A 13,257-nucleotide genomic window follows, 5' to 3' on the forward strand; every position below is an offset into this window, starting at 1 on the left:
CATCATGTTCACTGATTGGAAGACTCAATTTTGTTAAAATGTCCATTCTCCCAGAATTCATCTACAAATACAACCCCAATAAAAATCCCAGAAGGAAGAAACTAACAAGCTGATTCTAAACTTTATATGGAAACTCAAGGACCCTGAAATAACCAAAACGATTTTGAGAAATAAAAAGTTGAAGAACTTAACCACCACCTGCTTTCACGACGTTACTATGAAACTGCAATAATCAAGACAGGGTAGCAGTGGCATAAGAATGGACATATAGGTCAATGGAAGAGAAGAGAAATACTAAGAACAAACATGTACCTACATGGTCAATTAATTTTCAACAAAGACTGCAAAGTAATTCAATGGGGAAAAGAATAATGTTTTTACAAGGGGTTTTTGAAGTAGATATACATTTGGAAAAAAGTTAACCTTGACCCTACCTTACACCATGCACAAAACTAACTTAAAAACATCATAGATCTAAATGTTGCATATCTAGAAACACTGGAGAAATTTTTCATGAACTTGGGGTGGGAAAATATTACTTATATAGAACAGAAGCGACAAATTATTAAAAAAAATAACTTCTCATAAATTGATTTTGCTAAAATTAGAAATTTCTGCTGCTCTTCCAAAAACCTCATTAAGAAAATGAAAAACGAAGTCCTTGACTATAAGAATATATCTGCAATACACATAACTGACAAGGGACTTCTACTGACAATATAAAGAACTCATAAAACTGAATTAAGACAACTAACAATCGAATAAAAATGAGCAAAGGATTTTGAATAGATACTTCAGAGAGGCAGAGAGAGAGAGATGGAACAAGTACATGAAAAGATGTTTGATGCCATTAGTCATCATGGGAATGCAAATGAAACCAGTATACTTTGGCACTACACACTCATTAGAATGGCTACACGTAGGGTTAAGTGTTGGCAATAATGTGCAGAAACTGGAACTCTTCCAAATTGCGGGTTAAAAAATGTAAAATGGTACAATCTCTTTGGGAAAATGTGTCATTTTCTCATAAAGTTGAACATATACCTACCATATGACCCAGCAATTCTATTCCTAAATATTTACTAGAAGTAAAGGAAAATAAACGTCTACACAAAGACTTGTGTAAAAATGTTTATAGCTGCTTCACTAATAACCTAAAATTGTAATCAATCCAAGAATCCTTCAACAGGTAAATGGATCAAGTGTTAAGATGTATTAGCCAGATGATGAAATATTACTGAACAATAAAAAGGAACAACCTATGACCTATGCAACAACACGGATAAATCTATATTAACATGAGTAGTGAAAAATGCCAGACTCAAAAGATTATACACTGTATAATTCCATTAATATGAAATTATAAAACAGGCAAAACTAGTCTATAGCGGCAGAAAGAAGGCTGGTGTCTTTGGGGGTGCAGAAGGGGCACACTGACTGTAAAAGAACATGAGGGAACATTCTGGGAATATGGAGGTAAGTCTATATTCTGAATGATGGTGGTTAAATGTGCATATAATTTTGTCAACATACATTGAACTGTACACTTAGCATAAGTGCATTTTCTTACATGAAAGTTATACTACATTTTTTTAACCACAAAAAAATAAGAAGCATAAGTTCACAACTTAATTTTTCAGAAGCAGAGCTTACCTTATTGAGTGCAACAATGAAGGGACATTTTTTAGATTTCAAAAGGTTGATAGATTCAATTGTCTGGGGCTCCAAACCATGCATAATATCAACAACTAAAATGGCAATATCACAAAGAGAGCTTCCTCTGTTTCTCAGATTACTGTTGGAAAAGAAAAAGATGCATAAATAGAAATCTTGCAATTAATACTTTATTTTAAAAACTTAAAATTTTAATTTCTTTGTAAAACCTAAACAAAAAAGAACAAAATGAAGTACATGCATTAAATTCAAGTGCCATTAGCCCTTAACTTGCCAAATGCTTATCTGACAGTGAATTGACATCAGTTGGAATGACTTAGTTCCAGAAGTTACTCCATTATTTCTGCCAATTTTACTGACCAAGTTTTTTGCGCTAAGGAACATGGCCAAGAGGTAACAGGACAAAATTCCACCTGTAATGGGTTTCATAGGAGATAGACCAGGTATGTATTAGGATTTGCTCTTTCAAAGTGGAAAAGACTTCTCTCTACAAAAAACAAGTATCCAAATAAAGTACTACTAAATCAGTGAGGCAGATGAGGATTGGCAGTTACAGGGACCACAGATCTCAAAACAGTACCCCAAGACTAGTGACTAGTTAGAACTCCTCACTCACTGAACTTTGAGACTTAATGGTTTCAAGCAGTTTGCCTGATGACAAAAGACACAAATCATTCTTACCTGAAAGACTCATGCCCCGGAGTGTCAATAATCAGCATGCCTGGAATCCGTACATTCTCTCTATCAAACTAGAAAAGGTGGGGGAAAGTGGAGAGCTTAACAAAGCCAAAACAATGAAAGCTTCTTTACAAAACAATTATTCTGCCACGAAACTTCAACATCACTTCCTTTTCCAAATGAACTGTTTTAAAATAGTGTGTCAACCAGCAAAGCATAACAGTTAATATTTTCATTAATATCAAAAGGAATTTTTCAGAAAAAAAACTGAAATGAGAAAATATTCCCCTTGGTAAAGTTATATAACTATGATGTAGTCTAAATCTGAACAGATTATTAGTAAGTAACAAATGACAGAGTAGTCATCCAAGAGTGATTATTTATAAAAAGCTGACACAGAAGAAGAGGTTCTCCGTATTTGGAAAATGTATCTGGTCCAATTTTAAAGCAATTCTAAACTCTGAAAAATATCTCAAAGCATGTTTTAAAGAAAATTTACCACATCAACTTAAAATATTAAAGAATAAGTTCATACCCTGCTTTATTCAAATACTATCCTCAACACTTGATTTTCTGGACAAAAGCAAACAAATGAATGGAAACAACATTACAACAAGCCAGATACGCACGTTCTCCTTTAATCTCAAGAGTAGCACTGACCAACGAATCTCTCTCACACATACACACACAAAACTTTTTTCTTTGCTTATCTATACTTTTGTCAATCTTCAAATGATTTTCCAAAATCTTATCCAGTGATCTAGGTCAAAATGATTCAAATGCAAAACATTTCAATTTTGCATTCTGGTGGTCTTAGATCAAAGTTCACCATAATTATTTCCACTTCGCTGCCTGGAATACAAACAATATAATTACAATTGCCATATAAAGGTTATCCTGAGAACTTTCATACAGCCCTAATAAAAATCATGCTTTTTAACTATGTGCTAAAATAACACCAGACTTAGAGTCTGGAAACTGGTGGAATAAGCTGTTATAAACTCCCCAGTGACTAGCACAGAGAAGTAACAGATAGAAACAACCAAAATAAAATTTAAATTACAAATTCAGAAAACTGTAATTCAAGAAAACTGTCCTAAAATAAAGATTTTAAACTACATACTGAAATGGAACACCATCTAACTGGAAAACTGACCCAGAACAACCAAAAGCACAATGCAGAAAGACTACATAACTTATACGAGGATGAAAACCAGCTTGTAATCAAACCTGCAATGCTTTATGTGAGAAGAAATTGGAGTAACAGTCAAGATACTTAAGGAAAGAAAATGTGAACCAAGGATTTTACATGTAGCCAACTAACTTTCCAGGATGAAGGCCACAAAGTAACTCTTAAATATTCAAAAAACTCAAGTAATATTATTCCCATTACTCCTTCTTCAGCAATCTACCAGAAAACAAGCTGCAAAAAATAATTTCAAACACACAAAACAAAAACTGACTGATAAGCTCACAGACCCTTTCTATACACAGAACTGAGACTAAATAAGGAATGAAGAGAGATACCAGCATGTAATAATGTGCTATGTGTTACATCAGACAGCACGATGTAACCAAACACAAATAGGACTGCTAGAACTGTATCAAAAAGACTCAGAAGCCAATCATTGGGCAAATGGAACTATCTCAGCACAATAATAACCGAAATGTATTAAAAACACGGTAAATAGGGACTTCCCTGGTTGGGCAGTGGTTAAGAATCCGCCTGCCAATGCAGGGGGCACAGGTTCAAGCCCTGGTCCAGGAAGATCCCACAAGCCATGGAGCAACTAAACCCGTGCACCACAACTACTGAGCCTGTGCTCTAGAGCCTGCGAGCCACAACTTCTGAGACTGTGCGCCACAACTACTGAAGCCCGCGCGCCTAGAGACCGTGCTCCACCACAAGAGAAGCCACCGTAATGAGAAGCCCATGCACCACAACGAAGAGTAGCCCCTGCTCGCCGCAACTAGAGAAAGCCCATGAGTAGCAATGAAGACCCAACAGCCAAAAATTAAAAAAAAATAAAAAGGTAAGAAGAAACACAGTAAATATGTTGAAATCCATGAGTTTATAATAATATAATAGCAAACCAAACCAATCACTCTTTATTTTAAGAGCTGGTAAATAAAGGTGAAGGATCAGGCATTTATTCTGTCTTTCCTCCACATCCCATCACTTAATGACCAAATAGTAGATGAGGACTCTATAGAAGTAATCAGATAATGGGATTGGAATATCAACATTTAGAGATTACTTCACTTCATAATAGTGACTGCCTCTTGGAGCAAGAGGGAAGGAGGACTCCTACAGCATTTAATGTTTTATGTCTTTAAAAAAGAGATCTGAAGGGCAAGATGGCGTATGTTAATTATGAATGGTGAGCATATGGGTCTGTTGTACTATTCTGTTCTTTCTGTGTTTGAAATAATTTATACCTTAATTTTTGTCAGAGATTAAAACACACGAAATACAGTGTACTTACATTTTTAATCATCTTCGTTTGTTCATTAATAGCTTCAAGAGGAACATTGGTGGCACCAATTTGCTGTGTAATACCACCTGCCTCACCATCTTGTACATGCGTGTGACGGAGCTGGGATAAGATGGCAGATTCAGATTCAAATTTCAAAATGCAAAAAGAAGCAAAAGCAATAAGAAAACAGCAACTTGTAAACAGAACTGCCCATGTGTGCTATGGTTTCTATTAGCTTTTTATAAGGTATCATTCACTTGTTCAAAAAAGTTATGTATCAATGCACACATTTTCTTACTTTATCTAGAATTTTTGTCTTCCCTGTGTCCACATGTCCAAGTACACAAATAACAGGAGCTCTTAGCTTCTCTGTATTTACGTTTTTACTATGTTCAAGCCTCCGTTTCTAGGAATAAAAAAAAAACACAAAATTAAATACTATTTCAAACCCTCAGTACCGTCTTCCTTTAAATTATTTTGCCTTTGCAAGGGAATGCCACAACCTGCATACACGTTGTTTTGCTGCTTTAACTACATGTTAATGCATTTTACAATGTGAACTTTACAACCTTTGGACAAGGAGACACCTGTTTATTATAGATTTCTGCGCAGCACTGCTAATTATGAATAAGAATGGTGTAAAGTGTTGGCTCAAACTTTCTGAACACTTTTGTACATGGTTAATTTAATGGAATATAATGAATAGAAAAAGGAATTGATCATTTTGTCACTCTTACTATATAGTACAACCTCTAACTTACGTGGAGGTTTACATAAAAAGAGGTACACACTAGCATTCCAACACTTTCATTAGAACTTAAGAATTGTTAAAAATTTTAAAGCAATATATTTCAAAACTGTATCCAGTGTACAAATGCTATGTCTTTTCAGTTAGGACATGGTTACTGAAAGCTTCAGCCTAACACATCCAAATGACACTTCCTACCTTCCTAAGTAACCACTAAGCATGAGAAAGCCTGTCCTTGAACTACAATGTATTTACTGTATCATTTACTTCTAAATACTTCAGATTTCTGAGAACCAAACAAAACACAAGCTAGCAGTTCCTCTTTAAAATGACAGCCTTTGAAGTACAGTAAAGCTGGCATTCAAATGAAATAACACTTCCACAAAAAGTCTGAAGCAATGTCATTTACAAAACTATCACTATTTTCCATCTAAAAAATCATTTTTCTAAGAACTCTTTCATTTCTACCACTAGACACTGATTCTTTCTATAGAAACTGTAATGAAAAGACATTTTGGAATGTCAAAAGTGAGACACAAGTATTTATTAGCGAAGAGTAGTACACAACAGCTTCACAACATGTACGACTCAAAAGCAAACGGGACCTTAGTTAGAACTTGATATGGCTGAAAACTGCCTTTCTCTCCCATACTTGATGAAACGCTGAAATTTTCTGGAGGGCAATATAGTATATATAGACCAGGACTCAGAAATTCTACCTCTAAGTATCTGCTCTGAAGCAATGACAAGTATACAGAGATGCAGGTGTACAACAGTTTGCTCACTGGGGTATTTATAATAGCAAGAATCAGTAACCACTTAATCTTTAGTGGAGGATTTCTTAATGAGTGTTTCCAAAACCCCAGGGCTGATACCTATCTGGTTGCATAGAATCATATAGGTATCCTATCCACAATGGAGAGTCTTACTTAGGAAGTCTGTGGTGAATGTCAGAAAATTATAGTATATAGCAAGGTTTCAGAACCATGAAGTGTGTTATGGACTGAACTGTATCTCTTCCAAATTTATAAGCTGAAGTCCAAGCCCCCAATGTGACTTATTTGGAGATAAGGCCTTTAAGGAGGTAATGGAAAGGTTAAATGAGGTCCTAAGGGTGGGGCCCTAATCCAATAGAGCTGGTGTCCTTATAAAAGAAAATCAAAAACCTTTCTCAGCACTTACAGGGGAAAGGCCATGTCAGGACTCAGTAATAAGGTAGTCACCTGCAAGTAAGGAAAAGAGTCCTCACCAGAAAACAGCCCTGGTAGCTCTTGAATCTTGAACTTCTATCCTCAAAAACTGTCAGAAAATAGATTTCTGTCATTTAAGCCTCCCAGTTTGCAGTATTTTTGCAGTATTTTGTTGTGGCAGCCCAAGCAGACGGATACAAAGTTAAATTAGGATCCTTCTATAAAATGGAATACAATATGGAGCTGTTAAAAGGTGTTGTGAGGCAGGACTTCTTAAATGATGGAATGAGGAGGCTCAGCAAGTCCTCTCCCTAAAAAGAAAAGATACAACTAGACAAAACTGTCGAAACAGCCACTTAAAGACTCTAGAAATTGGCCAACAGCATATAACAAATTGAGAAACATTTAATTCAAGAAAATCCACTGACCATCAGTAAGAGCAACTGTGGAGTTTCAGACTGGAGTTGCTCATCACACTCCTCTCACTCCCACAGCTCCATGGGGCAGAAGTGATATGAGAGAGGGACAGGGGATTTCACACCATAGGGCACTGACAAAACAGGAGTGACCCCAATGGCAAACAAAGAGATAAAACTAAAATCATAACTAGACTAAGGTCTTGATACTGGTGAGACAAGAGATAACCAGGAAGATCAGTCAGACATTTAACAGGGAGGTCTGTGGAACAAGACCGACAAACCAGGCTTTGATAAGATACTACTAATCTCCGGTGGTCCAGAAGGCTGTGCCCCATACAAGGTTGTCAGAAGAGACCAAAGAGGTCCTTGGTGAGTTACTCATTCCTGGCTCAATGAGAGGCCTTGTGAAAACCACTGGGGACTAGAAAACTACCAGATCCACTGGCAAATGGTGAAAGCCTTACTGACTCAAAGTGTTTGAGCACAGCCACTGACAAACCACAGCTGACACTAAGACACTGACCCAGGGCAAGCCCTAGGAAGCCAGGCTTAAAAATAAAAACAAGAACTTAAAAAATGAAAACAAACAAAAACAAAGAAAACAAAACTGAGAAGAGGCATCAGCAGTTGCATACAGTAGAAGCCAAAGACATACAGGATTAGTCCACCTGATTCACTAGGCAAATTAAAAAAAAAAAAAAACCCAAACTACCACATTTGTAGGAGCCAACAGAATTCAGAGTGGTCAACAGAAACTACCTCTGAGAGACCCAGATTTTGGACTTATCAGACAAAGACTCAAAAACAGGGAACCATGTTGAAAGAAAAGTGTGATGATGACTCATCAAAAGAGGACATCAATAAATAGAAAAAATATATTATTAAAAAAAAAAACTTGGGCCTCCCTGGTGGCGCAAGTGGTTGAGAGTCCGCCTGCCGATGCAGGGGATGCGGGTTCGTGCCCCGGTCTGGGAGGATCCCATGTGCCGCGGAGCGGCTGGGCCCGTGAGCCGTGGCCGCTGGGCCTGCGCGTCCGGAGCCTGCGCGTCCGGAGCCTGTGCTCCGCAGCGGGGGAGGCCACGGCAGTGAGAGGCCCGCATACCGCAAAAAAAAAAAAAAACTTGAACATTTTGGAGTTAAAAAGTTCAGTAACAAATTTAAAAATTCACTGAAGGGGCTCAACAGTAGCTATAACCTGGCAGAAGAAAGAACCAAAGAACTTAAAGATAGATTAATAGAAATTAAACAGGAATGAAGAAAAATGGACAGAGCCCTGAGAGACCTGCAGGATACCCTCAAGTACACCAGTGGAGTTCCAGAAGGAGAGGAGACAGAGAAATAGGCAGAAAGAATATCTGAAGAAATAATGGCAGAAAATGTTCAGAATTTGACCAAAAATATCAATCTACACATCTAAAAAACTCAATAAACTCCAAGTAGGATAAATACAAAAGATAGCCACACCAAGACACACCCTAGTTAAATTGATAAAAGCCAAGATCAAAAAGAAAATCTTGACAGCAAGAGAAAAATCACTCACTGTGTAGAAGGGAACCCAAATAAGAGTAACAGCTTAATTTTAATCATAAGCAATGGAGGCCAGAGGCAATGAAGTAACATATTCTAAGGACTAAACAAGAGAAAAAAATTGTCATGCAAGAATTCTGCATGTAGCAATATTATCTTTAAAAATGAAGGTAAAATAAAGAATTCCCATACTTAAAAAGACTAAGAGAATTCACTGCTAGAAGGTTAGCGTGATGAGAAATATCACAGAAAGTTTATCAGGATGAAATGAAATGATACCAGATGGTAACTAAAAGCCACATGAAGAAAAAAAGGGTGACGGTAAAAGATGATTATACAGGTAAATATAAAAGACAGTAAAAATTACCTTTTTCTATTTTCTTCTCTTAAAGGCTGATTTAAAAGATAACTTCAAAAATAATTCTAAAGTTGTATGCTTGATCTTATAACAGATAAAGATGTAACAAATATTACAAAGACAGAACCAAGGCAAGGCGAGGGAAGCACTGGAGCTATACTGTAGCAGAGAAATGACACCAGCAGAAACTCAAATTCATAGGAAGAAATAAGGAATACTAGAAATGTTAATATTTAGGCTAATATTAAAGACTATCAATATATTTTTCTCCTTTCTTCTCTGAATTCCTTTAAAAGATATAAGATCAAATAAGACATTAATAGCACCACTGTTTTATTGGGTTTGTAACATTTATAAACATAATATACGTAACAATAATAGCATAAAGGAAGAAGAAATGGATCTATACTGGAACAAAATCTTTTTTTAACTAGAATTAAGCTACTAATAATAGAAAATAATAAGTTAAGATACATATTGTAATGCCTAGAGTAACCATGAAGAAAATAACTTAAAAAAAGAGAAAGAGGGCTTCCCTGGTGGCGCAGTGGTTGAGAGTCTGCCTGCCGATGCAGGGGACACGGGTTCATGCCCCGGTCCAGGAAGATCCCACATGCTGCGGAGTGGCTGGGCCCGTGAGCCACAGCCGCTGAGCCTGCGCGTCCGGAGCCTGTGCTCAACAATGGGAGAGGCCGCAACAGTGAGAGGCCTGCGTACCGCAAAAAAAGAGAAAGACCCGAGAGACATACAATATGTAGAATACAAATAGCAAAATGAGAGAAGAAAATTCCATCACATCTATGACAACTTTTTTTTTCCTTTTTTTTTTTTTTTTTCCCACACCAAGTGGCTTGTGGGATCTTAGTCCCCCAACCAGGGATTTAACCCAGGCCCTCAGTAGTGAAAGTGCAGAGTCCTAACCACTGGACCAGTGGGGAATTCCCCATAATAACTTTAAATGTGAATCAATTAAATGCTCTTAAAGGCACATGGTGTGACTGGATAAAATAGCAAGATTAAAGCACATGCTGTCAGCAAGAGACACTTTAGAGTCAAAGATACAGCCATAAACTGAAAGCATTAAGACTGAAAAAGACATACCATGCAAATGATAACTATAAGAGAGATTCATGGCTATGTTAATAACAAACAAAAAATGTTATTAGAGACAGGAGAGACATATCTGTATCCTCAAGAAGATATAACAAGTATAACCACATACAAACCTAACAGAGACCCAAAATATATAAAGAAAAAACTGAAAACATTGAGGGGAGAAATAAAATTCAACAATGAATTTGGGAACTTCAATAGCCCACTCTCAATAATGGATAGAAAAACTATACATAAAATGAGCAAATGTATAGAAAATTTGAACAGAAGTATCAACAAAACCAACCTAACTAACACCAGACCCACCAACAGCAGAATCCACATGCTTCCTAGGTACACAAGAAACATTCTCCAGAAGAGACCATATGCTAGAAGATAAAACAGGTCAATTATTTTAAAATGACAGAAACTATACAAAGTATGTTCTCTGACCACAATGGCCAGAATTTAGAATTAACAGAAGGAAAATAAGGAAAATCCACAAATATTTGTAAATTATAACAATACACTTCTAAATAATGCATGGTCAAAGAATAGTAAAAGTGAGATTAGAAAATCTGAGTTGAATGAAAACCAAAAAAAGTCAAAATTTGTGGGATGCAGCTAAAGCAGTACCTTAGAGGGAAATCTGTAATTGTAAATGCCTATATGATGTGGAGAAAAAAAAGAATGGTCTCAAATCAATTATCTAAGTTGTCACCTTAAGAAATTAACAAAAGAAGAGGAAGCTAAACCCAAACTAAAAAGAAAATAATAAAGAACAGAATAAAAAATCAACTAAAAAGAGAACAAACAAAAATAAAGAAAAATCAATGAAACCAAAAGTTGGTTTGAGATGCTCAACAACATGGAAAACCTTTAGCCAGACAGACCAATAAAAAAAAAAAAAAAAAAAAAAGAGGAGACAAAGATCACCAAAATTAGAATCAAAAGAGACACCACTACTGACCTTACAGAAACCTAAAGGACTGTAAAAGGATGCTATGAACAACGTTATGCTCACAACTTAGATGAAAAACAATAATTAGAAACTCAAAAATTACTGATAATGACTCAAGATGAAAAAGAAAATGACAATACAATAAACTGAATTAGTAATTTTAAAATCCTACCCCCAAAAATGCTATATTGATGAATACTTTTGTAAAAAAAAAAAGAAAAGAAAAAAAACCAGGAAATAATATAATCCTTCACAAACTCTTGCAGAAAGTAGAGAAGGATGGAACACTTCCCAACTAATCCTACGAGGTTAATATTAATCTGAAATCAAAGCCAGAGAAACACATCTTAAGATAAGAAAGTTACTGATCCATATCCTCACAGGTATAGATCACAAATTCCTCAACAAAATATTACAAACAACATCCAGTACCATATAAAGAGGATTATAGGGCTTCCCTGGTGGCGCAGTGGTTGAGAGTCCGCCTGCTGATGCAGGGGACACGGGTTCGTGCCCCGCTCTGGGAAGATCCCACATGCCGCAGAGCGGCTGGGCCTGTGAGCCATGGCCACTGGGCCTGCGCGTCCAGAGCCTGTGCTCCGCCACAGGAGAGGCCACAACAGTGAGAGGCCTGCGTACCGCCAAAGAAAAAAAAAAAAAAAAAGAAAAAAGAGGATTATATACTATGATCAAGTGGGATTTATTCCAGGAATGCAAGGTTGGTTGAATACCAATTAACATAATACATCATATATTAATAGAAAAAGGGAAAAACCCATCTCAATAAATATACAAAAAGCATCTATCATCCACTCACCAACAGAAACTCACCACAAACTAGGAAAAGAAGGGAATTTCATCAAACTGACAAAGGACATCGGTGAAAAACCCACTGCTAATATCATAGTTAATGGTGAAAATCTGAACATTTCCCCCCAAATACTGGGAACAAGGCAAGTATGTCTGTTCTTACCACTTCTATTCAACAATGTATTGGTCTAGCCAGGGAAAAAGGGCAAAAAAAGAGAAATATGCAGCAGTAAGATTGGAAAGGAAGAATTAAATTGTCTTTGATAGATGACATGACACTGATTATAGAAAGTCCTAAGCAATCCATGAAAACTTACTGGAATAAAAAAATTTCAGTACAGTTGCAGGATACAAGATCAATCTATAAAATCAACTGTATCTTTATACTAACAATGGAAGATTAAATAAAGTGACTCCATTCACAAGAGCATCAAAAACAATAAATATACTTGGCAATAAATTTAACAAAAGAATCATAAATAATCCTATACTCTGAAAACTACAAAACACTGCTGGATGAAATTTTAAGAGATATAAATAAATGGAGAGACAGCCTATTTCCATGGATTGGAAGATTTAATATTAATAAGATGGTAATTCTCCATAAAACTGATCTACAGATTCAATGCAATCTCTATCAAAGTCTGAGTAGACTTTTTGCAGAAACTGCTGACCCTTAAATCTGTATGGAAAAGCAAGTGACCTAGGATAGTCAAAACTATCTGGAAAAGAATAATGTTGGAAGACTTACATTTCCCAATTTCAAAACTTACCGTAAAACTATAGTAATCGAAAACAGTATGGTACTGACGTAAGAACAGATATACAAATGAATGAACAGAACTCAAAAGTCGAAAAATAAACTCTCACATTTCTGATCACTTGATTTGTCAAAAATGACAAGGCAACACAATGGGGGAAAAGTAGTCTTTTAAACAAATGATGCTGGTTAAATTCATTAAAAAATGATGTTAGTCCCTTACATCACACCATACAAAAAAATTATCTTAACATAGAGTTAAAGATACAAGAACAAGGGGCCTCCCTGGTGGCGCAGTGGTTGAGAGTCCGCCTGCCGATGCAGGGGATGCGGGTTCGTGCCCCGGTCTGGGAGGATCCCGTGTGCCGCGGAGCGGCTGGGCCCGTGAGCCATGGCCGCTGGGCCTGCGCGTCCGGAGCCTGTGCTCCGCAACGGGAGAGGCCACGACAGTGAGAGGCCCGCGTACGGCAAAAAAAAAAAAAAAAAAAAAAAAAAAAAAAAAAAAAAAAAAAAAAGATACAAGAACAAAAAGTATAAATTTTTAAGAAGAAAACACAGGGCAA

At 36.5% G+C, this 13,257-nt stretch overlaps 1 protein-coding gene across 3 annotated transcripts in view; it reads right to left on the reverse strand.

Moving 5' to 3' along the window:
• The window catches only part of EIF5B (eukaryotic translation initiation factor 5B), a 70,413-nt gene that overhangs the window by 14,452 nt on the left and 42,704 nt on the right, over nucleotides 1-13,257 (reverse strand). For all 3 annotated transcript variants that reach the window (XM_060117178.1, XM_060117177.1, XM_060117176.1), the window contains 4 exons: nucleotides 5,128-5,235; nucleotides 4,839-4,949; nucleotides 2,356-2,423; nucleotides 1,654-1,795 (listed from right to left, as the gene is read on the reverse strand). In XM_060117178.1, the coding sequence (XP_059973161.1) occupies nucleotides 1,654-1,795; nucleotides 2,356-2,423; nucleotides 4,839-4,949; nucleotides 5,128-5,235 (429 nt within the window). The remainder of the gene's footprint in view (nucleotides 1-1,653; nucleotides 1,796-2,355; nucleotides 2,424-4,838; nucleotides 4,950-5,127; nucleotides 5,236-13,257) is intronic.

Source organism: Mesoplodon densirostris, chromosome 14, assembly GCF_025265405.1.
Source record: "Mesoplodon densirostris isolate mMesDen1 chromosome 14, mMesDen1 primary haplotype, whole genome shotgun sequence".
NCBI lineage: Eukaryota > Metazoa > Chordata > Mammalia > Artiodactyla > Ziphiidae > Mesoplodon > Mesoplodon densirostris.